Source organism: Phoca vitulina, unplaced genomic scaffold, assembly GCF_004348235.1.
Source record: "Phoca vitulina isolate PV1807 unplaced genomic scaffold, GSC_HSeal_1.0 scaffold11, whole genome shotgun sequence".
NCBI lineage: Eukaryota > Metazoa > Chordata > Mammalia > Carnivora > Phocidae > Phoca > Phoca vitulina.
The window spans coordinates 36,779,152-36,805,190 of record NW_022589714.1 but is presented as its reverse complement, the minus strand read 5'-3'; the positions used below and the strand labels follow the sequence as shown (position 1 = coordinate 36,805,190).

The 26,039-nt window shown below is 37.5% G+C and overlaps 1 protein-coding gene and 1 non-coding gene across 2 annotated transcripts in view; one reads left to right on the top strand and one right to left on the bottom strand.

The window, feature by feature from the left end:
- Window positions 1–26,039, bottom strand: part of LOC116635554 (24-hydroxycholesterol 7-alpha-hydroxylase) — an 87,765-nt gene that overhangs the window by 40,651 nt on the left and 21,075 nt on the right. Inside the window, exons 7-8 of the mRNA XM_032409702.1 lie at window positions 19,669–19,776; window positions 14,985–15,075 (exon numbers count right to left, since the gene is read on the bottom strand). Coding sequence (XP_032265593.1) covers window positions 14,985–15,075; window positions 19,669–19,776 — 199 coding nt within the window. The remainder of the gene's footprint in view (window positions 1–14,984; window positions 15,076–19,668; window positions 19,777–26,039) is intronic.
- LOC116635968 lies at window positions 12,271–12,377 on the top strand. Its single transcript, XR_004300263.1, has one exon. It is a non-coding gene; the product is annotated as a U6 spliceosomal RNA (small nuclear RNA).

Sequence of the window (26,039 nt, the reverse complement as noted above, 5' to 3'; positions counted from 1 at the left end):
TTCCTCTCCTATCTTCTTGCCTCTTTCCCCTCCCTCTGGACGAATGCTCAGATCCTTGTCCATGTAGTAGGGGGTGACTCTGGATTTATGGCATCTGAGGACATAGAATGGGAGTTTATTGGGGCACCTAAAATAATTAGGGAGTAAGTATGATTTTACACACACACACACACACACACACACACACACACACACACACGGAAGAAAAAGAAAAGAAAAAGATAATGAGTTAACTAAAGAAAGAGTAGAAGAGATCCCTTGAGGTCAGTTATATCCTGTTGCCTCATTCAGTTATCTCTCAGAAACCTCTGGAATATGAAGAAAGGACTGAGAGAAGGAGGTCCACTCAGAGAAGCTCCAGAGGTGAGAAAACATACGCAAAAGATATTTCTACCCTTCTTGAAAATACAAGGCTTGCGCTCCCATTTTATCAAGCAAACTGTGAGCTTATTGTGCTGAGACCCTGCAAAAATTTGATTTAAAAATCAGTATTCTAGATTATCTCTCCAATATTTCTTTGAGGAAAAAAAAAGATGTAGTCTTTGGGTCTTTCTTTCTTACAAAATATTAACTTCATTCTATGCATGCACATTATTACACATGCGCCTTATTGTACATGTTCTGTGAGACAAAACTCTGTAAGACATTAAATTAATAGAAAATTCAAGAGCGAGATGAGAATAGATGAAAGTTTATAAAGTACATGGTAGCCTACGAAGTTAAGTGCTTTTAGTTCACTGCAGTTTCCTATAAATTCTTGATAGGTATAGTCTCTCCAATGACTGCAGGTTTCTAGAATATTAATTCATTGCCAATGTTGATAGTTTTTTTTAAGAGAGAGAGAGAGAGGTGGGGGAGGGGCAGAGGAAGAGGGAGAGAGAGAATCCCAAACAGGCTCCATGCCCAGCATAGAGACTGACGTGGGGCTCTACCCCCATGAAGGTGAGATCATGACCTCAGCTGAAATCAAGAGTCAGACGCTCAAGCTAGTGAGCCACCCAGGTGCCCCGCAAATGTTGATAGTTTAAACTTTTGCCTCAAGAATGTGAAACAGAATTTTAGAAATGTTTTTTTCCTATAATTTTTTTTAATCTTGAAAGAAAAGATCATGAGTTTGCTTGTGGGCAAAAGGTAAATAAATAAGGGTTGTGCTCATCAATTGTTTTTCCTGTACCAACTATGTTCTCTTTTGTTATAGCAGCTTTATAATATATTTTAGTATCCGGTAGGACAAATCTAGTCTTACTAATTTATATTTCCAGTAGTTTTTATTTTTATTTACATTTGTTTTTATTTACATTTTAAATTAAAAAATATCTAAGTCATTTATTTATTTCTCCCCCACCTCAAATCCATCAAATTCTCATTAAAATTGATTAAATATGTATTAACTTGAAAAGGGTTGGCATTTTCATGATATTAAACCTTTCTGTAGAGGAACATGTGTACTTTTTTCTTTATTTAGGTTGTTTAGTTTAAAACTATATTTTTATAAAATGTTATAACTCCTCTATATAGGTCATGTCCTAACCCAATTTCTTTGTACAAGACAAATACCAGTTAAATGAATAGGAAGGACAGATGTAAAATGAAAAGGAAGGCTTTAAAAAAAAAGGCAGTTTAAGGCATTGGTAGTGGATATAGATGAGAAAGCAAAGAAGCAGCTGAGAGGCTGTCCACAGATTCTGGGAATGTGAGCACTAGGGGCTTTTGGGGCATTCCCGGAGGCTGGCAAACCACAGCTCACTCTCCCTTCCAGCCTCCAGCTTCTTCCAAACCCTCAGTGATTTTGGAACTTCCAGCTCTGGTTCTTCTGATTTTTCTAGGGGTAAACATGACTTTTTGGCATCTGAAGGAATTAAGATAAAATTTTATTATCAAAGAGGCATGTTCCTGTCATTGGGAAAGCCAGTCTTTGGACTGCTACTCAGCTGCATAAGAATGGGCCTTGGGCCTGGAGCACTCCTCACCAGGAAATACAGAGCCCACATGGCCTGTACTGGTCTTACCACCTTGTGTGGGAATATCCTTCCTTGTTTCAAGCGTAGTGAATGCCCCTTTGTCTCTGCTTAAAGCATGTACAATATATGGCATCTGGCCAACCACACTGTTTTATCTGTCCTTCCAACGGGAGAGGGCACAGAGTCCCTTCCATTGAGGCACAAGAGTTTAGGTAAGCTAGGGGGACTGACACCCACTACCGAAGCTAAGTTTGCTGTCTCTTCTCTATGTATGGAAATTCTGTTCCACCTAGTGCTTCACTGCATTTTTTTTTTTCCTAAAGACTCTGATACCAAGCTGCAATGGGCAGAAGTGCTTAGAATCCTCCTCTGGGGTTGATAACCAGTGCATGGTACTTGGGCTGACATCTATTGAAACATTAGAAGGAATACCTTTTGGAAGTAGCTTCTGCTCAGTGACTTCAGTTTGGCATTCATAACCATAGACTGACTTTCTTTGAAGGAGGTAGTGATAGCTATGGACTGAGAAAAACAGCACGGAGGGGCCCCTGAGTGGCTCAGTTGGTTAAGCATCTGACTCTTGATCTCAGCTCAGGTCATGATCTCAGGGTCGTGAGACTGAGCCCCACATCGGGCTCCACACTCTGTGGGGAGTCTGCTTGTCCCTCTCCCTCTGTTGTTCCCCACTGCTCGCACTCTCTAAAATAAATTAATAAAATCTTAAAAAAAAAAAAAAAAGGCACCAAGGAATGCTATGTTGCTTAGAACAATGTTATTTTTATTGATGGAAGATCAGGAGTTGATAACCCACAAACCAACCCCTCCTACCCTTTCTTCCAATACATACACATATAAAATATTCTAAATCCCATTCTATCATTTCAAAAAAAGTTTAATGCCACTATACCAAGTCAACCATATAAGATTCTCCTCTAAAAAAATAATACTTTGTGTTATTTTCAGAAATATTTCTTTCATATATTGAAAAGAGGTTATTGGTTTCTCTATTTACTGAAACATGAAATGAAGCCTGCTTTATAATTACAGTGACTTTTTTGAGGAATAAAGAACATAGTCCAATTGATAATAAATATAAGGGAGAGAGACTGACTACAGAAGACAACAGTAGGCAGATAATAAAATGTTAAATATATTTTGACCTAGAAATACCCTTTATTTATAAACTCTACATAATGATTCTGAATTTTTAGATGGTGTTCTTTGGACCTGTCAACCCAACCTCAAGGCTTTTACCTCAGTATTTTCTAAAGGGGAAGAAAGATTATACAAATGCCTGAATAATTCTCTAACAGAACACACTGGAAAAAGAGCTGTGTCAGAATGAAAAATGTAGAGGATAAATAAAGCAGATGAACGTGTCCACTGAGTGAGATAACAGAAGACTTAATAAAATGAGAAGCGCCAGAGTAGGACCCGTCTCCAAGCTTGTAAATTTGAACAGGATATCAAATGATCTACAGCTATCCGAGGGATCTCTTTCAGCCTGTTGAAGCTAGGCAATAAAAGAGAGAGCGACTTCACACACAGTCTCCCGAGTTAGAGTATCAGAAGACACACATCAGGTATGAAAGGCAAGAAATGCTGGCAGAAACATAGCCACCTGGGAAATCTCTGGAGGAACAGAAATCTTACAGGCAAGTTTCATCCTGGCCTTCATGGCTCAGGTAATGGATTCGAAAGTGACAAGTTGTACATTCTAAAGGGACACCATCTTGTCTGTAAGGTCAAGGGAAAAAGAAGATGAGAAAATTATATATTTAGAGTGGAATGGAACAGTTCCAGATGGAATGTCCTGCATTAATAAATACTTTCTTAGGTAATCGATGTAAGGTCTTCAAGGTTGATGAATGAAAAGTAGTTTTTGACAAGCTCCAGCATAACTGAATGTTTGCTGGGTCCATTCCATATTTAAAAAGCTGGGCTAGCAAAGGAAAAGAAGGCTATGCAAGAAATTTCCCGTATGATGTTACAACCTCCCAAACCTCCATATTAAGTTCATATTGTCAAGCAACCAGAGGAGTAGACAGAAATTTTTTAATAACTTTCCTCTGTTCATGACTCCATTGAAGTGCCGTTGGCTCTGCTATTTGATCACTTTTCTCAATATTTTGGGCAACAAAGGGCTGAGAATCTATCACAGACACAACTTTGGCTATCAGCCATTGAACCCTGGCAGGTTGCAGAGGAATAACGCGAGTGAGCTTCTTCAGTTAGCGGAGGGACTTAGGTCTTTGTTATGCCATGATGGAGTCCTCCCAAGAATGTTGTTATTGGTTGGCAAGATGGTATTGAGACACATTCAAGTGGAGGGAAGTTGTATACAAATTATAATATAGGTAAGAAGTGACTATAGGTAAGGTTTCAAGAATAAATGAAAATGTTTAAATGCAATGAAGTAAAACTGATGAACTAATTAAAATAATACAAACAACATGGACTCTGCCTAGGACATCACCATATGTTCTGAACTTCATTTATCACTCTGTTAGTTTTTTTTTTTTAAAGATTTTTTATTTATTTATTTGACAGAGAGAGACACAGCAAGAGAGGGAACAGAAGCAGGGGGAGTGGGAGAGGGAGAAGCAGGCTTCCCGCAGAGCAGGGAGCCCGATGCGGGGCTCAATCCCAGGACCCTGGGATCAGGACCTGAGCCGAAGGCAGGCGCTTAACGACTGAGCCACCCAGGCACCCCTATCACTCTGCTAGTTTTTATACTTGTTTATAATTAGCAGAGACAGAATCTTTTCTCACCAGTGGATGGTGAGTGTAACCATGTAAGTTAATGTCACCTAGCATCTGGCTACTTGGACAGTGTCAATGTCAGTAGTCTCCAGTCAGGACTGGTGCTAAATCAGAACACAAGGGAACCAAAAAACAATGGTTGGCAATGAGTAAATTTTCTCCTGTATCCAAAGTCACACTATTAGTGAGTGGCCCGATTGAAACTCATGAATCAAGTTCCTGACTCTAATCCAATGGAAATCTGGTAATGTACCTTTTATGATGCACAAATGGATGACTCTATAGAAGACAGGGATGCATTTCTATGTAGATGCAATTTCTATTAATTTCTATTTCTAATCTGGTTCCTTGTATATTAACATAAAAATTTTATGAATTTTTCCTTTAAATAAACACACAGTAAAACTGCATGAAAAAAAGTATTAATGCTCCCTTACATTAAAAAGAATAGGTAGAAAGGGCCAATACAACCAGCTAAAAACTACAGCTGCATTTTTATTTGTTTTGTTTTTAAGATAGAATGACCCTCTCCTGCTGGGCAGACATTCACCATGGGGGTCCAGAATTAGAAAGGAAAATTGCTTTATAATAGTCTGAACAGGACCCAAATGTTAATGCCTGAGATTGCTTTTGGTCAGTTGCTCACAAATATGAGTATTTATGTTGTGTTGGTTAATCTCTTATGATCCAGCAGTCCTTTAGTAGTTATCTTGAAAAATATCTTGCTAAAAACGCAAGAAGCATCTAAATATGTATTCCTACACCTTAAGTAAAATAAAAAAGAGAAGAGAAGTAAACCATCATGGTAGGTTAATGGAAGGACACTTAAATTAAAATGCAAATACTTAAATAAAGCCAAACATGGCATAATATGTAGTTTAATGTTAAAGTAAAAATATGAGTAACTTAATTTTCTTCTTAGAACAGTTCTACGGGTACAACATTCAGTATACTGAGACTAGATAAAACCCTATAGGAAGAAGAAGAGATTCAGAAAAAAACCTTCCCTTTCTTTATCAAACACATATAACAAGTTTGTTCGAACTGTAAGTGCGTGAATTTTTAAATAAACAGAATAAAGAAGATGAGCATTTGTCTTTGGTCAATACAAAGGTGTGTCAGTTAATTATTGCACTGTTTTTTAAAATTCATAGTTCGTACAAGTATGACGTTTCCTGAGAAAGGTGAGAAGACTTAACTATACTTTGTCTGCTTTCATGGAATCTGTTAGCAAGGGGTCACCTCACCTGGGAACAGGTAAGGGATGCATGTGAATATGTACACAGATATACAGATAGAACGGTACATAGTTATATTTATGAAATGTGTTTATATTAATTAAAATATATTTATATAGTAATATAATATACTTATTTCCTATACTCATGTACCTATGTAAAGATATATATTATGTTACATACACATATTGATATGTGTTAGTTTTGGCTATGCACTATCTGAACGCTATGTTTCAACAGAAGCTTGCCTATCATCAAGTCAAAAAATGCCAGATTCTTGCTTTCTTTGCCACCCTTGAAGCGAGGATGTTACCATGAAGAAAAGACCTTACCAGTCAGACTGACCAACCCAAGCTTTGCGTCAAGAGTTAGTGACCTAAAGAAGTGGAGACTGGAAGAGTGTTCTGGGGCAGCAACTGCAAGTTTCGCAGGATCAGGTTCCTGAGGACCCAGCACCGTGAGGGTCTCGGGCCGGTGGCCACAATGTGCTCGGCATTTAGTGGCAGCGTTGCGCCTGCCACAGCAGCTCCGCAGCCTGATGTGGAGCATGATTCCAGGCTGTGTATCCTCCAAGCCTAGGTGTCCGGTCCTCCTAGACATTCTGTGAGCTCATAAACTTGTAATACATTTGGTTTTTCACTAAATCAGCTCTAGTTAGGTTCTGCAGCTGCTTCTAAGAAACCTTGCTGATAAATTATAGAAGGAGTAACCAGAGTGACTAATGTGGAGAAAAAAAGAAGAAATGATAAAGTTCCGTTATCGGGGCAAGTGAATGGAGCCACAGGAGGAGAAGGGGAGTGATCTCCAGTGGTGGTAAGAGGGGCTCGATGAGGAAGAGAAGACACATCCACCCAGATTTTCTGCTGCAATCACCTTGCAGTGAACTTTTTTTTTTTTTTTAGAAAGGGAGAGAGAGAGAGGACAGCAGGGTGGGTGGGGAAGGGGCAGAGAGAGAATCTTAAGCAGGCTCCACGCCCAGCACAGGGCCCAATGCTTGATTTCACAACCCTGAGATCATGACCTGAGCCAAAATCAAGAGTCAAACACTTAACCCACTGAGCCACCCAGGTGTCCCACAGTGAACTTTTTCCACCTGAAATATCCATCCATAGGGGCAGAAGGTCAGTGAAAACGGAAGTCTGGAAGCCATGATTCTAGCAGGTTCTTGCGAGGATGGAAACTAGGAAGGACGAGGCATATGCTTGTCAAGAAAAGGGGAAGATGTCCACTGCAGTGAAAACCATGACATCTCCTCTTTATATAGTCCTAATATAGTAAATCAGGTTATTTCTCATTTGTTAGAAATATGCTCACATTCTTCTCTGGACAAAATGCCACAAAAATGCCACGGATGATGTCGATCCAAGAGAATTCTGTGAGAACACAGTGAGGCCACACCTGCAGTCTCTGACCCCAACAAGCTCTTCCTTTGCATACCTGCTTGTCTAACTCCTAACCATCTTCAAGTCCTTTCCTGGATCTCGTCTGCCATTAAGACCCACGCTGATCCAGCTACTGAATGCTCCCACCTGTTCCCCTGCTCTGCTCTGATCTCTTTCTACACAGTATTTGTCCCCATCTAATATTTTTAGGGCTTACTTATGCATTACATTGATTTATTGTCTGTCTCCCCTACCAGAACGTAAGCACCAAAGGGGAAGTAATTGTTGTTTTTCTTGTGCACTCCAAACTCCTAAAATAGTTGTTGGCACATAATAGGAGCTCAATAAATATTTGTTCAATGAATGAATGGATATGGCTAGGGTGAAATAAATAAGAGGCAGGGTGACAGAGACAAGATTGTTGAGATGACAAAAAGTCTCCACGGCCACATGAAGGCTTTAGATTTTATTCTGAGTGAGATGTGAAGTCACTCGATGTTGCTGAGTACAGAGTACCTGGATCTGACAGATCAAGGGCAAAGAGCCAGTAGAGCAGCTGAACTTACCAAGGGATTGGTGATTAATGGAACAGAGCCTCAGAGGTCATTAACTAGGGATCCACATGTTCAGGTGGCCTTGCTTAGAAGAAGGCATAGGTACACAATAAGTAAAGATGATTCTACACATAAACCACAAACTACCTATCTTTTATGGTGTTTATTATCAGTCACCATTTTTTGGGTGGGGTAAATTACACTCTCCTGACAGTTATAATACATTTGTTTTAGAAATCACCTTAGTTATGAACATGGTAGTCATATTTTCTGACCCAAGAATGAAGTACATAGTTTAGAAAATACTTTTTCTAATCTACAAGTTTACTTATGTATGGTCTTCTAAAGGCATCAAAATTAAATCACATTTAGGGTTACATTTACACTAAATAGCACAGCAGAAAGAAAATGAAGAGAGTTTTAGAGGGTATTCAAGGGGCCACCTTAGTTAGATTATTACACTGATTGCAAAGGTGGATCAGACCATCAGGCTATGGTTTCAGGCTCAGGGGTATGAACATTACTCCAGGAATATATTCTGAATACACATGCAAACTAGAGGTATGCTTTAGGAAGATTAATATGTTCACGCCTTGGAATTAAGTTGGAAACTGGACCTCAGCATGTTAATTCAGACATTCCGAGTATAATTTTGAAATAAGGAGATTTGATAATTTGTATTATCAACTCCTGAGCCAGGCCAACATGGGTTCAAACTGTAGTTCTGTCACTTACTAGTTGTGTGGTCTTGGGTAAGCTACCTAATTGGCACATCATTTTCCTCATGTTTAAAATGCATATAAATAATAACGTTTAGGAGGGATGATTCAAGGATTAAGGGAGTCAATAAGAAAAGCACTTGGAACAGGGCCTGGTACTTACTAAGGGCTAGCTAAGTGTTAGCTATTATTGTTGCTACTATTTCTACCTCCTAGGATAATATTAGACAGAAATACCTTCACGCTATATTTCTACTGCATTCAGTCTCTTTAAAGGGATGGCCAACTGATATAAAATAATTCAATTATTGCTGTAAACACTCCAGAAAACGATGATATTTTAAATATATATATACATATATATATACATTTTATTTTAGAGAGACCAAGAGAAAACATGTATGTGTGCACGTGAGAGAGGGGAGGGGCAGAGGGAGACGGAGAGACCGAATCTCAAGTAGACTTCACGTTAAGGGTGGAGCCCAATGTGGGGCTTGATCTCACAGCCCTGAGATCATGACCTGAGCTGAAATCAAGAGTCAGATGCTTAACCGACTGAGCCATCCAAGCACCTGGAAAACTATATTTGGAAAAACAACACTGACTAATATTTAGAAGTAGAAAAATTCAAAGTCATAATAGTCACTAATTTCATGATATGGCAAGGTTATAAAATTTCATATAACTAATACGGTTATATCAGTTTTGGTCATGGCTAAGATTCATAAAATGATTACAGTTTGAAAGACATTGTGCTGTTGACTTTATATTTTACCATATTCTCCTAGTAACTCCATGAGATGGGCATTCTTATTTTGCCATTTGCCTGAAGAGGAAAAAGGCTTAAAGAATTTGGCAACTTGAATAAGGAATTAACCAGTAGTAAGGATCTGAGACTGGATTTGAATGCAGGCATTCTGACCCCCATATCTGCACTATGTTTTTGAGGTTATGACAGGCAACTGAAAAAATGTGTGGTGATCTACACATTAAAATTTAAAACAAAATGACTAATTTCCAGGAATTATGCCCAAAAACTCTGTAACAAAGCAAAATATTCTTCATCAGATACTCAATAATTTGATAATGTATATTTCACCCAGGATCAATGGGTAAAATAAAATCATAATCAAGAAGATGCTTTATAGAGTTCAAAACCCTAGAGACATGTTCAGCATTCATTACCATTCTTGTGGATTCTTGGACTTGAGACTACTGAGTGTCTCAAAGCACAGATCAGATATTGGCTGAAACTAGGGTTCTATTAACTCAAAACTCAGAGGCAGAAACTTATCAGAAACTTCTTTACATAAAATACTCATTTCATATAAGCTGTCTAATGGGATAGGTGATAAAACCGCAAATGAAAGCTAAACTAAGACATTCATCTCTTAAAATATATGCTTGTATTTGTTCATTAAATTTGTTCAGAAAATACTTGTTGCATAATTTGGGTTCTAGGCAGCTGGGGATCCTATAGAGACCAAGATAGACATTGTTCCTGCTGTTGGAGAGACTATGTTCTGATGAAGGAGGCAGAAGATAGATAGATATAGATAAACAAAAAAATCATTCTTATGAAGGAAATAGTGAGGTGAATCAGAGAATCACTAAGCACAGAGTTAGGGAAGGTGACTTCAGACAGGGCAAGCCTAAAAGATCTATCTGAGGAAATGATATTCAAGCTGACTGAAACATGAATAAAAACAAGGAAAAGGGTTCCAAGTACAGAAAACCTACAGAATTCATCAACAAGTGCACATCTCCAAAGAAACATCGTAAATGTTCCTTTCTCTCTCCTAACATCTTCTGTAAACTTCCAAATCTGTTTTCATTTTTATAAAATGCACTTCATTCATGAACTTCCTTGAGAGCATGCACCACACACTCATCTTCATAGCCCTGATATTTCATATAATGCCTTGACATAGTGAGTACTCAAAAAGATATTTGAGGGCCACCAGATAAATAGATGAATGAAGGGTTAACAATGAATCTGGAAGGTTTCCTAAAAGAAATTTTAAAACTTACGGTTCAGGGTAATGTCAGCAAAAATGGCAGACTAAGGACTCCAAAGAGTCCCTCTTTAAAATCAATGAAAAATCTGATAAAATTTGTCAGAATCAACTTTTTCAGAACTTTGGAAATTAACCAAAGGCTTGCAGCAACCCAGGGAGTGTTTATCCAAGAAAAATGGCTAAATCTTCGTAAGAAGAACAAGCTTAATGACACTTTAACTTGCCCTATTCCCATCCCTCTCTCCATAGCTCCAGGGTAGCCTTGAAAACCAATAGCCTACAACCACAGTGCAAACCAGCAGCCCAGCAGTTACCAGAGGGGTCAGAATAAGATTAGAACTCCTTCAAGACCTCATTCCTAGAGAGTTCTCATTATGTGACCTGTCTGGCAGGTCCCGAAAGATCCCACTTATAAGACTATCTTTATCTGACCTGACTTGGAACTCACACAGTGGAATTTCCCCCAGGGGTGTTGGTTGGAAACCTTTAAGGATAATTAACTTTGCAACTACCAGACGCAATAGATAACAGTTTGGACAAACAACAGGCAAACCAAAAAGATTAAAATGAAGAGCTAGGGAATGAGACGTCCCCAGGGCTTTAAAATGTCCAGTGTATTCCTGGAAATATAAAATTTGCATGCAATTTTGTAGGACTGCACAAATGCCCAAGGCCTCATTCAGGCTCAGGAAAGACCTGAGAAGGCTCTATTGTCTACCTATGGCTGACCTTGAGTTTCTGTGCAAGTGGGAAGTGAAAGTTAAGGCAGTGCTACCAACTGCTTAGTTGAGTGTTGAAGGCATGCTCCAACATGCAAACAAAATCCTAAACATGCAAACATGGGAGTCTTATTGGTTCTTAGTGTAAAGAAATCTTTGTCCAACTATTAGCTGAATACTAAACTAACCAAGCAGAAATATGTGGCCACACATGATAATAATACAAAATACAGTGTAATAATACAAAATTTCCAGAATTAGTTAATGAAGTCAATAAACAAACACACAAACAAGGCTATGACAAGCAGCAACAGCAATAAACCATGAGGAAACAGGAGAATCTGATTTCCAGAGTTGCTACATTGTATTATTTAAAATGTCCAGTTTTCAAAAAAAATGCAAGACATGCAATGAGAAATATCCAATAATACATGGAACAAGAAAACATAGACCATACACAGGGGAAAAAAGCAATCAGTAGAAACTATCCCTGAAAAAACCCAGATGTTGGACTTATGAAAAAAAAAAAAGACTTTAAATAAGAGATTTTAAATATGGTCAAAGACTTTAAGAAAAATTGTGTTTAAAGAACAAAATAAAGAATATTCATAAAGAGATATAAATTATAAATAATAAATATGAGGACAGAGAAAAATGAAATAGTGAATAGAAAAGTGATATAAAAAAATAAAATCAAACAAAATCAACAAAACCAAAAGCTAGTTCTTTGAAAACAAAATGGACCAAGGAAAAAAGAGAGAGGACACAATTATTAAAATCAAGGATGAGGGAGATACTTTTCTAGTGATTTTATAGAAATAAAAAAGATTGTGGGCAATAATATGAAGTTATATGTACCAAGTTAAATAACTTAGATGAAATGGACAAATTCCTTAAAAAGACACAAACTACAAAACTGACCCAAGAAAAAATAGTGTTACTAAATGTGAAACAATACAGAGAAGTTTAGCATGGCCCCTGCATAAGGATGACATGCAAATTCGTTCAGTGTCCCTATTTTTCTGGGTCTGTAATGTACAGCAATGGCAACCAGTTAGCAACACTGTATTATGCATTTGAAAGTTGATAAGAAAGTAGATCTTACAAGTCTGCATCACAAGAAAAAAATTATAGCTGTGTGATAATGGATGTTAACTAAACTGACTGTGGTGATCATTTCATAGCATATGCATATCGCAAATCATTACATTGTACACCTAAAATTAATACAATGTTATGTGTCAGTTATATTTTAATAAAAAAGAAGAAATATATATCCTGAATAGACCTGTAACAAGTAGAGTGATTGAATTAATCAAAAACTTCTCACAAAGAAAATCTCGGCACCAGATCACTTCACTGGTAAATCTATCCTATAGTTAAAGAATAATTAACATCAATCCTTCACAAACTCTTCCAAAAAATATGAGGAATGAATACTTCTGAAGTCATTCTATAAAGCCAGAATTATCCTGATATCCAACCCAGACAAATACAAGAAAAGAAAACCACAGATCAATATCCCTTATTAATATAGATGTAAAATTCCTAAAATTCCTTAATAAAACACTAGCAAATTGAATCCAGCAACATAAAAATGATATATGCTCTATGGATATAAATACCTATATGTAATATGGATATTTTATAGCCATTAAAATTGTATGTATTATACCACATGACTAAGTAGGATTTATCCCAGGAATGCAAGGGAGATTCAACATGTGAAAATCAATTAATGTATAACATCATGATACAAAATAAAACATTATGCTAAGTGAAAAAAAGCCAGACACAAAGGACCAATGATTCAATAGCAGCTTGTACCCTGAAACTTATAAGAAAGTTGAGCAACATGCCTGAGGCCATAGAGATGTGAAGAGGTGTCCAAGTCACTAAGGACATCTCCAAGAAAGAAATGGTCATCTTGTAATAGTGAAGAACTAAGAATGGAGAACTGCTGTATTGAGTCAGATGCTTGTTCCATGCACTCTAATGTGCTTTCTTTGACAGGATCCTTTGTATGGGCACGTGGATATCTTCTTTAATATCAACCTCCAAGAGTGAGTGAGTAATTTCCTCTCACATCTAAATTCCTGAGCTGCTACTACATCTTATACATGAATTGATCTGAATTGCTTCTGTATAAACACAGCAAAAAAATTTGATATTTTATGTAAATTGTTTTCAAGTTTGCAAGAGTCTTAAAAACTGAAAGCATTGATATATATGTAGCTAATACACCGGTATCGCTATTTGGAGGAGCCTTTGTCTGTCAGTGGAGAACAATGGGTTCTAAAAATAAACCAGAATGTAGAAAAAGAATAAAGGTTTTGTCTTTCTCCATTGGACTGTGTTCAAGAGTTCAAGATTCAAGTATTGTAGACACTTAGATGAATGTAATACTTCTGTTGTAGCCTTTGGGTCAGACAGGCTCCCAGCATTATCTCCACCATCCCATAACTACTTCTTGATTTCCTAAAGACCAGGATTTTGGAGAACCCTAAATGAGGAGTAGACTCTAGTAAGGAAATGCTGAAGTCGGAAATGTGACACATTCCCTTTTATTGTTTGTGGACATAAAGGCATGAGTATTTCCACTAACTTTGTAGAGGTAAGCTCCATAAAGGCAAGTAGTTTTCTCTTGTACTCACTAACCTATCTACAGAATCTAACTTGTTAGCATGGTTTGTACTCAGTGATTCTAATCCTCACTATTTCTATGAGATAAGACTCAAGGCTCAAGAGACAGTATGGCTTAGATAGTGATGTTGAGCAAGCCAATTTGCTTTCTGCCTTTAATTCAATAAGAAGCAGTAGAAAATAAAGAATCAAATATCAAATAAAATATTTTCAGCAATCATGAAGCAGCGGGGCGCTGTTAATTGGCATCCTACCTTTTGTCCTATTACATTGTTTTTTTCCAAGTAATTTATTATTCTTTTTATATCAGAATACATAATTTGACATATTTAGGTTTTTCTAAAAGATACTACTTCCAAACAGGTCAAATAAACAAGTAGTTGAATGCTCTCTCCATTCAAGCTTATTTCTGCTTTTTTAAAACAGATGATGATTGAAGAGTCCAAATCTGAACTAAAAAATACAAGGTGTCAATCCCCATCTACAGTTCTAACCCCCCAAATCTCTAACTTTTAAAACAATTCCTTTGGTGACAAAACCTTACTTGACATCTGTGTTATGTAATATATGCACCGTATTACTTTTTACAAAATCTAGAAAATCCTGAATTCCAAAAATAATTGAGGGGCCAAGAGATTTGAAGAAAAAGTCTCTGTGTGTATGTGTGTGTGTGTGTGTGTATGTGTGTGTGTGTGTGTATATTTACATTTAAGTAGGGGAATTAGGCAAATCACAATCTCTCCAGCATTTTCATGATTTGGAAAGTAAGGGGGTTAGACTAGATGCCCTCTAAAATCACCTGGACAGTAATTAAATTCTAGGAATCTTCCTGATCGGTTTATATCCTGAAACACACAACAACTTGTGTTCAATTTTGGATTATGCTCAATTTCTCTAAAATTCTGGGCATTTAGTTTTGCCCATAACATGTGACAAGCGCACATTAGATAACCTCTGCAACCAGGTAAGTTCATTCAGGTTTAGTACCTGCTGTGCCAAACACAGAAGATATGCCTTCCAGAATGGTCTCGTGGACAGTGGGATGAGAGAGGACAAATGCAAGTGTCCAAAATGCAACCTTAAAAAAACAAAACAAAACAAAAAACATGTATCACACAATACAACCTTCTTTGACAGTGAATAAAAGCATACTTAGTATTCACCAGAAACATTAAAAGAAACCAGGAAAATGTTTAAATTAAACTTAAAAGCATGCTAGTAAGGAGCAGTTTTGGAAACAACTAGATTTTATGAACAAGAGAGATGTTATAGACCTCTGAGAGGTCAAATCTATACTTTTATTCTGTCACTATAGTTTAATTCTGTTGTTTATATAGATTATCTTTACTACAAAATGAAGGATTCTTTTTACTAATACACATTATAAAATATTATATATGCATACATTAAATATTCAGAAACAGCAAATTATGACACTTAAAATGTTAATCCAAATGAAAATATTTTTTAAAATTTAATTTTCGTGAAATAGAAATGAATGAGCAAATCATATATTCCGCAAATAAAATATGGTAATTTTCAATAAGTGCAGAAAAATATACCTCAAATCCCATAAACTAAATTATGAGAGTACTCAATATCAAAAATAATGGTCCTTTCACACCTGAATGTTACTGAACATAGCATGCTTGCAAATTCTCTCTCTAGACCAAAGAAAATTATTTCACATCTTTCCTCATTGTGGTATTACAAGGTTAAAATTATACTGCCATATATTTCAAAAATTAACTTTCCACTAACTCGGGTAGATGTTTTTGTTTCTATTTTTATTTTTACTTTTTATTTATTTTTTTAAGATTTTATTTATTTGACAGAGAGAGACACAGTGAGAGAGGGAACACAAGCAGGGGGAGGGGCAGAGGGAGAAGCAGGCTTCCCGCAGAGCAGGGAGCCCTATGTGGGGCTTGATCCCAGGACCCTGGGACCATGACCTGAGCCAAAGGCAGACGCTTAACGACTGAGCCACCCAGGCGCTCCTGTTTCTATTTTTAGATTACACACTAGAGGAAACCTGTATAAAATCAATAAAAGAAGTTTGGGTTTCCCTTGCCTCTTTTCTGTAAACACGTATTGTAAAAGAAATTTCATCTAGGAAAATCAGTCCTGAAAGACTCCGATATTACATATTTGAAACACTTAAGTCTTTTTGTTTCTTTTGTGAGGTAACTTTAAGTACCTTTACATAATCCCAATACTCCCCTCTGTGGCCAAAAAGGGAAGAGCAACTGTCTGAAGGGAAGCGGTCAAGTAAGCCAAATTCAATACTCCTCATGGTTTTCCGCCCTGGGGCATGAAACCCACTGGTGCCAGGGTAAATACGGTACCAGAGAACCAAGGCCACCACCATCTGGAGAGCCTCTTTCCGTGGCATGATTCAGAGTACCGAAGACTTACTCTAGACATTATCCAGTCCATTTTACAGTAGAAGAAACATGCTCAGAGAGCTCTCTTCTCCTGTCTCCCCACTCAGGCCCCTGCTACTATTATCTACGGATGGAAGTGCTGAATTACTGGATTTAATTAATAACCACTCCATACTCAATTCATCTCATTTAAAGGGTCAAAGTTCATACTGGGGGAAAAATAGCTTAGTGATAGCACACAGATTTTCAGTTATACAAAAGAGGGGTTCAGAGTTATACTAAATAGTGCTTAGAGTTTTAGAGATTCACAAAAATTGGGTAATACTTATTTCATAATGAACACAAGGAATTCAGCTAAATTATAAATGGCTGTACAAAGGTGCTATTTATCATTTTTAAACTTGGCAAAAAACTCAATTACATTTTTTTAAAAAGAAGAGTCACATAAAAGACAGGTATGAGTAAATAAGAAATTTACATATATTACTGAAACAAACAAGAATAAATGACCTTGGGATCTTTGCATACTCCCAGTTAAAAATTGCTCCCCAAAGTAGCAATTAGTATTTTGCCAAAGGGGTCAGGTCTATGAGGCCTGCTCAAAAAGGAGAAGGGCCACCTGGCTCACTGAACTTCACAAGCAGCCACTGCAATTCTTTTGGAGTAAGAACAAAGGTGAAAGGGACAAGGAGGAAAGCCCTGCCCAGTAAGAGAAGATGAAATGGGTATGTTCTTCAGCATCATTTATTCCTCCATTCAAAAGAGATTTAACAAATACTGATGGAGTCTCTATAACAGGTCAGACAGTCTTCTACAATCATGGTAAACACAAACATGTATAAGATATCATTCCTGCCCAAAGAACTTTCACATCTAGTTGGGGATATGAAATAAAAATCAGGAGAAAAAAGAGCTAAGTGTACAGGCAATGGGTGGGACAGACAACACAGGCTGTGGGAGTTGAGGGTGAGGTGAGGTGGGATGGGGGGTCATGGGGTCAGGATTCGGAAAGAGCTTGGGAGAAGCGATAACAAAGATAAAATGTCAGCGGTGAATTTCGTTTTGGAAAAATGTTCCTAAAAATTTCATTTGGCAGGAATTTCTTGTAAGTTGGAAATGGTTTTCCCATACAAATGATTTCACTAATTATGGTTAATATTTTGGGCCAGTCTACCAAGGTTCACCTCGACCACAGTGGAGCCTTCTAGTGATCTGTCCTGTCCCCAGACTACCTCAAGCCCTAGCTCTGAGTTCCACGGGCTTTGAGGCAGAGCCCAGAATGGGAGAGAAGAGAACCTGACCTGGGCACTAAGAAAGACCAGGCCCCACCACCTGTCCAATGGCGGGGCTTTTTGGGGTTCTCTAAGTGTTGATGGGAGATCACAGAAGCCAGATAGCAGTGGCCACTCCCACCCTGGGGCATTTGAGTGGTCCAATTTTGGAAGTCAGGGCAGTTTATTAATGGGCCATTGAAAGTAATGATTGAAATGATGGCCTTACTTTTTATAAAAGAAGAAAGCTAACATTCATTGAGCACCTTCTTTCTTCAAGGGACTGTCAGCCACTTTCCATATCTTAAAAATAATAATGCTCATGACCATCCTATGAGGTAAATAACATTCATCCTATTTTATAGATAAGAATACTGAGGCTCAGAGAGGTTAAACACTTGGCTCGCTGTCACCCAGCACTGGGATTTGGCTTTGGGCCTGACTCTAAAGCCTTTCCAGGGTCTCTGCCTGCACACCAGCTGCTTCTTGGAGGTGCCAACGACAGCCAGCAAAATGGAACTCTCACTAATCATCAGACACTTTCTTTCTGAAATTCATTATTTAAATCCTTTCAGGCTGGTGCCAGGAACAAATTCCAAAGAACTGACTTCCCCTGAGTCAGATCAATGGGGCTCTGTGTCCCTTTCTTCTGGAGGATCTCTCTAATGAGATCTTGAAAATTAATCCTGTGACAGGAGTGGCTGTTTTGTTGCTGCTTTGGGAGCTGTTCTGATGTTCGCCTTTTAATTTTGCTATAGCTTAATCAGTATCCAAGAAAACAATGCAAAGAGAAATCAGGGCATAATATCAGAGGTACATAAAGAAGGGGAAAGGATTAGACGATTTTTATTTGCCCATGCCAGATGAACTACATATGGCAGAGAGGCCAGAATTTCTATTTCTGCTCTTTACCCAATCAGTTTTATAACACGTGAAAAGAAACTAGACTATCAGTACTTAGAAAGCCTTCACTAAGAGGAAGGAGAAATAAATAATACCTGAAATATCTCATTTCTATTTGTTAGAAGAAAAAAGAAAATGGCCACCTTTATCATTAGAGATGGGTTGAATATTCCTGTTCAGTAGAAAACAAATATGTAAAAAAGGTCACCCTTTAATTCCTCAAATAATACCAGTGCCGCTTAAGCTAATGTGAGATCCTCCCTGATGTGCATCAGGCAAGAAGGGGCAGACATATCACATGGCTTTAATCTAGTTCATAACAGCTTTAGAAAGAAACAGTTAAAAAGTCTCTGCTCTCTTTAGTATTGTGAGTTCCAAAGTCACCAGCTCCATTCATGGGGAAGCTTACAGGACCAAGACGCCAAGAAACACAAACAGGAATGGTGTGCCGAAGGAGAATGGGTAGAGGGGAAGACAAAGAACTAATATTCACTGGGCACCAGTTGGGTTTATGTCACTGAAACCTCACAACAACCTTGTGGAGAAAGGAGGGTTACCATTTATTATGTACCCAAGTCCTAGGACCATATCAGGAGTTGTATTATCCCTTTGTTACCCATGAGGAAATGGAGGCTGAGGGTTTAAATTCTCTCCATGAGATTCTATAGCTCTGGCGGGGGTTATCTTGATTCAAGCCCAATTCTATCCCAGACTATCCATTTACCTACTCTCTCCCCAGTAAAATGTTGGAGTCAAGACTTACTCATCTTTGCAGCACCAGTACTAAGCATGTTGCCTGACAAAGAAAGTACTCCATAAGCAGGTGTTGTCACAACTAACCCCAAGGTGCAAGCTTTTCCCTTAGCCTGCTACACGCTTGCCTTGCAGAGGGCAGAATTCACTTGACATCTCTGCTCTGCCTTCTTTGTGATCTTATCAGATTTCATTAGGCATTCAGTTTTGTTTTTCTAGCTCACAACCAAATCCACTGTAGCCTTTTTCTTTCCCATAATCAAGAAGTGAAAAGACTGAAAAAAAGAAAGAATAATGAAGGAAAAAAAACTGAAATTGCAGTAGACAGAAGTGTAATCCTTACTTTACTAATATACTTACAGGGACAGCATTGGACAGAGAAGCCCAAAGTAATAAGAGCCCATAACTGGGGCTCATTTCTTCCTTTCTTTCCGTCTCTACGATATCCAGCATAGCCTGCATTAATGTCTGTTAAAAGAAAGACATTTTATCAAACCACAGCTGTGTGACAAAGAATGATGTTAATAAACAAAGACTGTGAATTTTTCCTTAATCTCAAATATATTATTTCTGCCATTCCTAGGTCTGCAGCTTGAGGCATGCTAAGGGTTTTATACACTTACCGGTAGCATAGTAATTAGGAATAGGGACTCTAGAGCACAACTGCTTTACTGCATTGGTTCAAATCCTGGCTTCGTTTTTTTTTTTTTTTTCTTAAAGACTTTATTTTTTAGAGCAATTTTAAGTTTACAATAAAATTGAAAGTACAAAGAATTCCCATATAACCCTTACCCCCACACATGCATAGTCTTCCCTACTTAACAACTTTCAATGGGCCATTGAAAGTAATGATTGAAATGATGGCCTTACTTTTTATAAAAGAAGAATTTTTTTTTTTTTTACCATGGATCAAGGACATTGACACATCACAATCACCTAAATTCCATAGTTTACCTTAGGGTTCACTCTTGGCATTGTAAAATCTATGGGTTGGGACAAATGCATGATGATATATATCCACCATTATAATGTCATACAAATTATTTTCACTGCCCTAAAAATTCTCTATGCTCTGCCAGTGTATCTCTCCTCCCTCCCCAACAACCACTGATCTTTTTCCTTTCTCCACATCTTGCCTTTTGCAGAATGTCATATAGCTGAAACCATACATTATATAGCCTTCTTAGATTGGTCTCTTTCACTTAGTAATATACATTTATGGTTCCTTCATGTCTTTTCATGGCTTGATGGCTCATTTCTTTTTAGCGCTGAATAATATTCCATTCCCTAGATGTACCACAGTTTATTTACCTATTAAAGGGCATCTTGGTGGCTTCCAAGTTTTAGCAGTTATGAATAAAACTATTATAAACATCCATATGCAGGTTTTAGTGTGGACATAAGTTTTCAAGTCATTTGGGCAAATATCAAGGAGCACAATTGCTAGATTTTATGGCAAGAGTATGCTCTGTTTTGTAAGAAACCACCAAAGTGTCTTCCAAAGTGTCTGCACCATTTTGCATTCCCATTAACAATGAAGGAGAGTTCCTGTTGCTCCACGTCCTCACCAGGAGGTGAGCTGTTGTCAGTGTTCCAGATTCTGACCAGAATGAGTGTAGTGGTATCTCAGGGTTGTTTTCATTTGCATTTCCCTGAAGACATATGATGTGGAGCATCTTTTCATATGCTTCCATCTTCTCTCATGGATTGTGCATTTGATGTTATATCTAAATAGGCATCACCATACCCAAGGTAAACCAGGTTTTCTCCTAGGTTATCTTTTAGTAGTTTTATACTTTTGCATTTTACACTTACGTCTGTGATTCATTCGAGTGAATTTTTGTGAATTGTATAAGATCTCTATCTAGATGCTTTCTTTCTTTTTTTTTGTTTTGCATGTGGATGTCCAGTTGTTCCTGCACCATCTGTTGAAGAGTCTATCTTTGTTTCACTATATTGCCTCCTGCTTCTTTGTCAAAGGTCAGTTGATTATATTTAAAGGGGTCTATTTCTGGGCTCTCTATTCTGTTCCATTGATCTACTTGTCTATTCTTTCACCAATACCACACTATAACATTACAGTAAATCTTGAAGTTGGGTAGCATTGCTCTTTTGAAGAACTTTGTTCTTCTCCTTGAATATTGTGTTGGTGATTCTGGGTCTTTGTCTCTCCATATAAACTTTAGAATCAGTTTGTTGATATCCATAAAATAACTCCGCTGGGATTTTGATTGAGACTGCATTGAATGTATAGGTTGAGTTGGGAAGAACTGACATCTTGACAATATTGAATCTTCCTATCCATGAACATAAAATATCTATTTACATAGTTCTTTGGTTTTGTTCATCAGAGTTTTGTAGCTTTCCTCATACAGAGCTTATATACCTTTTGTCAGGTTTATACCAAGTATTTCATTTTGGGGAATACTAATGTAAATGGCACATTGTGTTTCTAATTTCATACTGCACACATTCTTTATTGGTACATGGGAAAGCAATTAACTTTTGGATATTAACTTGTATCCTGCAACTTTGCTGTAATTGTTTGTTAGTTCCAGTAGTTTTTTGTTGATTCTCTTGGATTTTCTACAAATATGATCATGACATCTGTGAACAAAGACAGTTTTATGTCTTCTTTCCCAATATGTGTAACTTTTATTTCCTTTCTTGATTTATTGCATAGGACTTCCAGTACTATGTTGAAAAGGAGTGGTAAAGAGGACATCCTCGCTCTGGAGTTCTGGTACCAATTTCTAATGTGTGTGTATATGTGGAAGGAGGAGTCCCAAACAACAATAAAAATACTCAGGACACTACCTGGGTGCCCTATAATTCAACTCAGTTCAACTCAATCCTGACACCATCTACCCAGAACTAGCATGAGGTTCTGCAGGTTAAGGGTTTTGTCCTACAAGACTATACCCTTTCTCCACCTCCCACCTGCCCTTCAGATGCCAGTCACAGCCCAGGTTATTACCTGTACTTTGGACCAACTGGCTACAGATTGGAGGTTCTAAGAGCCTCCTCCCTGGACTTCAGATGCCAGCTGCAAGTCTAGGCTGCTATCTGTACTTCCGGCTGACTGGCTGTATAAATCAGAGGTTCCCACAACCCCTTCCTCAGGTTCAGTTAATTGGCTAAAAGTGAGAGAAACATTTTATTTACTGGATTATTATTATAGAAGGATATGATGAAGGATTCAGACAGGCATGCAGATAACCACACATAATGATTTCATTTATACATAAGCACACATAAGTGTGTGTGTCTATATATATGTGTGTGTGTGTGTATATATATATATATATATATATATATATATATATATATATAATCTGAATATAGTATTGCTATAATTTGAACAAATTGTTACCTGTTAGATCAATTAAGAATAAGGAAAATAAATTTCTATTTCACCTTTACTTATTTCTTCTTTGATGCTCTTCCCTTCTTTATGTAGATCTGAATTTCTGACCTGTATTATTTTTCTTCTCTCTGAAGAACTTCCTTTAATATTTCTTGTAAGGAAGGTCTACTGACAACAAACTCCCTCATTTTCTGTTTGTCTGCAAAAGCCTTTATTTCTCCTTCACTTTTAAAGGATAATTTCACAGGGTGCAGAATTCCAGATTGGTGTGTTTTCTTTTTTTTTTTCTCACTCAACTCTTAATATTTCACTCTATACTATTTTTGCTTTGCATGGTTTCTAAGGGGAAGTCAGATATAATTATTATCTTTGTTCCTCTATAGATATGGTGTTTTTTCCTTCTGGCTTCTTTAGGATTTTTTATCTTTGTTTTTTTGTAATTTAAAAATGATATGTTTTTGGTGTTTACATGCTTGGTGTTCTCTGAGCTTCCTGGATCTGTGGTTTGGTGTCTGACATCAATTGTGGAAAATTCTGTCATTATTGTGTCCAATACTTCTTCTGTTCCTTTTTCCCTTTCTTCTCCTTCTAGTATTCCCACTGTATGTATGCTATCCCTTTTACAGTTGTCCCACGGTTCCATAGTTTTTGGGTATTCTGTTCTTTTTTTAGTCTTTGTTCTCTTCGCTTTTCAGTTTTTGGAGATTCAACTGATATATCCTCTAGAGATTCTTTTCTCAGCTCTGCCAGTCTACAAATAAGCCCATCAAAGACATCCTTCATTTATGTTATATTGTTTATTATATCTAGCGTTTAATTGTGGTTCATTCTTAGGATTTCCATCTCTCTGCTTATATTGTCTATCTGTTCTGGCATGCTGTCTAAATTTACACATTAAAGCCCTTGGCATATTAATCATAGTTGTTTTAAAGTCCCAGTCTGATAATTCTAATATTGGTCTGTTCAGCCTTGTACTTGTTGTTAGGATGGAGTGGCAACTTCCAAGATCCTCACACGTGGAACCAGAACCTGGCTTAGTTAGTCAAGACCTGGGTAACATTGGACAAGTTACTTTAAGCTCTGTGTCTCAATTTCATCATCTATAAAATGGTCATAACATGGTACCTACCTCAGAGGATTGTTGTGAGAATTAAATCAGTTACTACCTATAAAGAGCTTAAAACAAAACTTAGTACATATTATCATTTTGACAAATTTTTAAAATAAACCTCTGCTTTTAGGAAAAGGCAAGCAACACAGAAACACAGATATCTGGAGCATTCCAGAGACAACCCTCCCCCATTTGCCATGAAGATTCTCAGCCTATACACCATGGAGAAAGCACTGCCAAGCCAGGATATGGTATAAATACCACAATATGCAGAGAAGTGATATTTGACTGGAATGGTGCCAACTAAGATCAGGGCCCCATCCAAGGCCACTGATGGTTGCTCTCAGGTCATCACACAAATTCCATGAAAGATTTATCTCCACTGGGAGGTTTCCCAGTCACACCTTTGTCAATGGTCATTCCCCATCATGGGGAAGAAATTCAGACACATTTTCATTAAGTTACTCATGTACTTTGAATCTTAAATAACTCAGGTTCAGGTGATAAAAATAATGGTAGCTAATGCTTAGTCATTGCTTGCGAAGGCAAGTACTGTTTTAAGTGCTTTGCAAGTATCGAACCATTCAATCCTCAGCACAATTCGAAGAAGTAGATACTATTATCTTCACCATTTCACATTTGAGGAAACTGAAGCACAATTAAGTTAGGGAACTTTGCCAGGACAGGTAGCTTGTCGGTGGTTGAGCTGGGATTCAAACTCTGTGAGCTTGGCCCTGGCTCCAGAGCCCACACTCTTAGCTACTGTGCTATACTGCCCCATGAGAGATACAGCCCACAACTCTCATGGATTAGGGATTAAGAGAATTGTATTGTACCATCATGTAGTAGTTTTGCTTCAGATCTTAGGATACATGAAACAACTGTTAGATCACCATCAAAGAAAATACAGATGAGAGACTAGTACTGTGACTTACAAAGACATATAATGTTTCAAAAGTGATTAACCACTCTAATCCTCAGCTTTCTGGTTTTAATAATCCCCAGTTTGCTGGGTATTAGAGTTGCCGTGAAAAATAAACGAGTCACGAATTTGTGAAATGTGTAATATTATGCCTAGCACAGAGTAAGCTCCCCATAAATGTTAGCAATGTCTTATTGTTATTGTTACTGTAACAATGGGCTAGCAAAATTGAACATCATTTAAGTATAAATTTTATTTACTGCTAGTTTCTATCATACAACATAAATTATTATAACACCAAGTTAAGTTTACATCTCATGGAAAATCCTATACATGGATTTCATTCTCTGGATATGCTATTCTGGTGAAATCTTCGTTTTAAATGAAAACACTAGTTTAATACATATCTAGAATAACAAGGGAGAAATCACCACACTTGATGTTTATAATGTGATGAAATGTGTGTGTGATATTTCCAAAAAACAAAAACTTCTTCCAGTCTTCTGCTTAACTAGGCCATTGAAATCTACTTATACAGAAGACAACAGAATCTTTTATTTTCTTCTTAGACCACATTTAAAAAAAAATTGGGTACAAAACACAAGCTCAGTGTGAATACTGCTGGAAGAAACAGAAATGATACATAAAAAAATGAAAACTGCTCCTGAATGTTCAAACTGAGTTCTGTCCCAAAGTCTTAAACAGTGGATTAGCTTCAGCAAACTTCAAAATCTGTCTTTATTCAAATAGAGAGTTAGAGTACGTATGATTAAAAATGCCTCATTTCTTCAGAGTAGGAAAAAGAAATGCTACTCTAGAAGTACTGTCAGTGGAGTGTTTTAGTTGGGGCATTAAAAACCCTATTTGTCAGGCCCATCGATTACAGATCTATCTGGGTGCAGCTTTTATACACATGCCTCTTCACCCCTAAATCCTGGAAAATTATGCAAACAAAAATGTGTTTGTCTGGGTCTGTTTGTAAAATAGAATCCTTAGCTGAAACACTGTTTATCAATGTGGGGCATTCCAGAGTAGCTTTCTATTCCCTTTATTCAGGTGGGAGATATCTAAACATTCATACATCCCTTTTTTTCTGAAGCAATCTTCCTCTCCAGTGTTAGGTAGAGTTGCTTGTGATAACACTTGCTATAATTATGAAAGGCAAGCGAACAAAAACACTAGATATCATCTATAAATACTAAAAGGCCTGATTTTGGGGGCACCTGGGTGGTTAAGCGTCTGCCTTCGGGTCAGGTCATGATCTCCTGATCCTGGGATGGAGCCCTGTGTCGGGCTTCCTGCTCAGTGGGGAGTCCGCTTCTCCCTCTCCC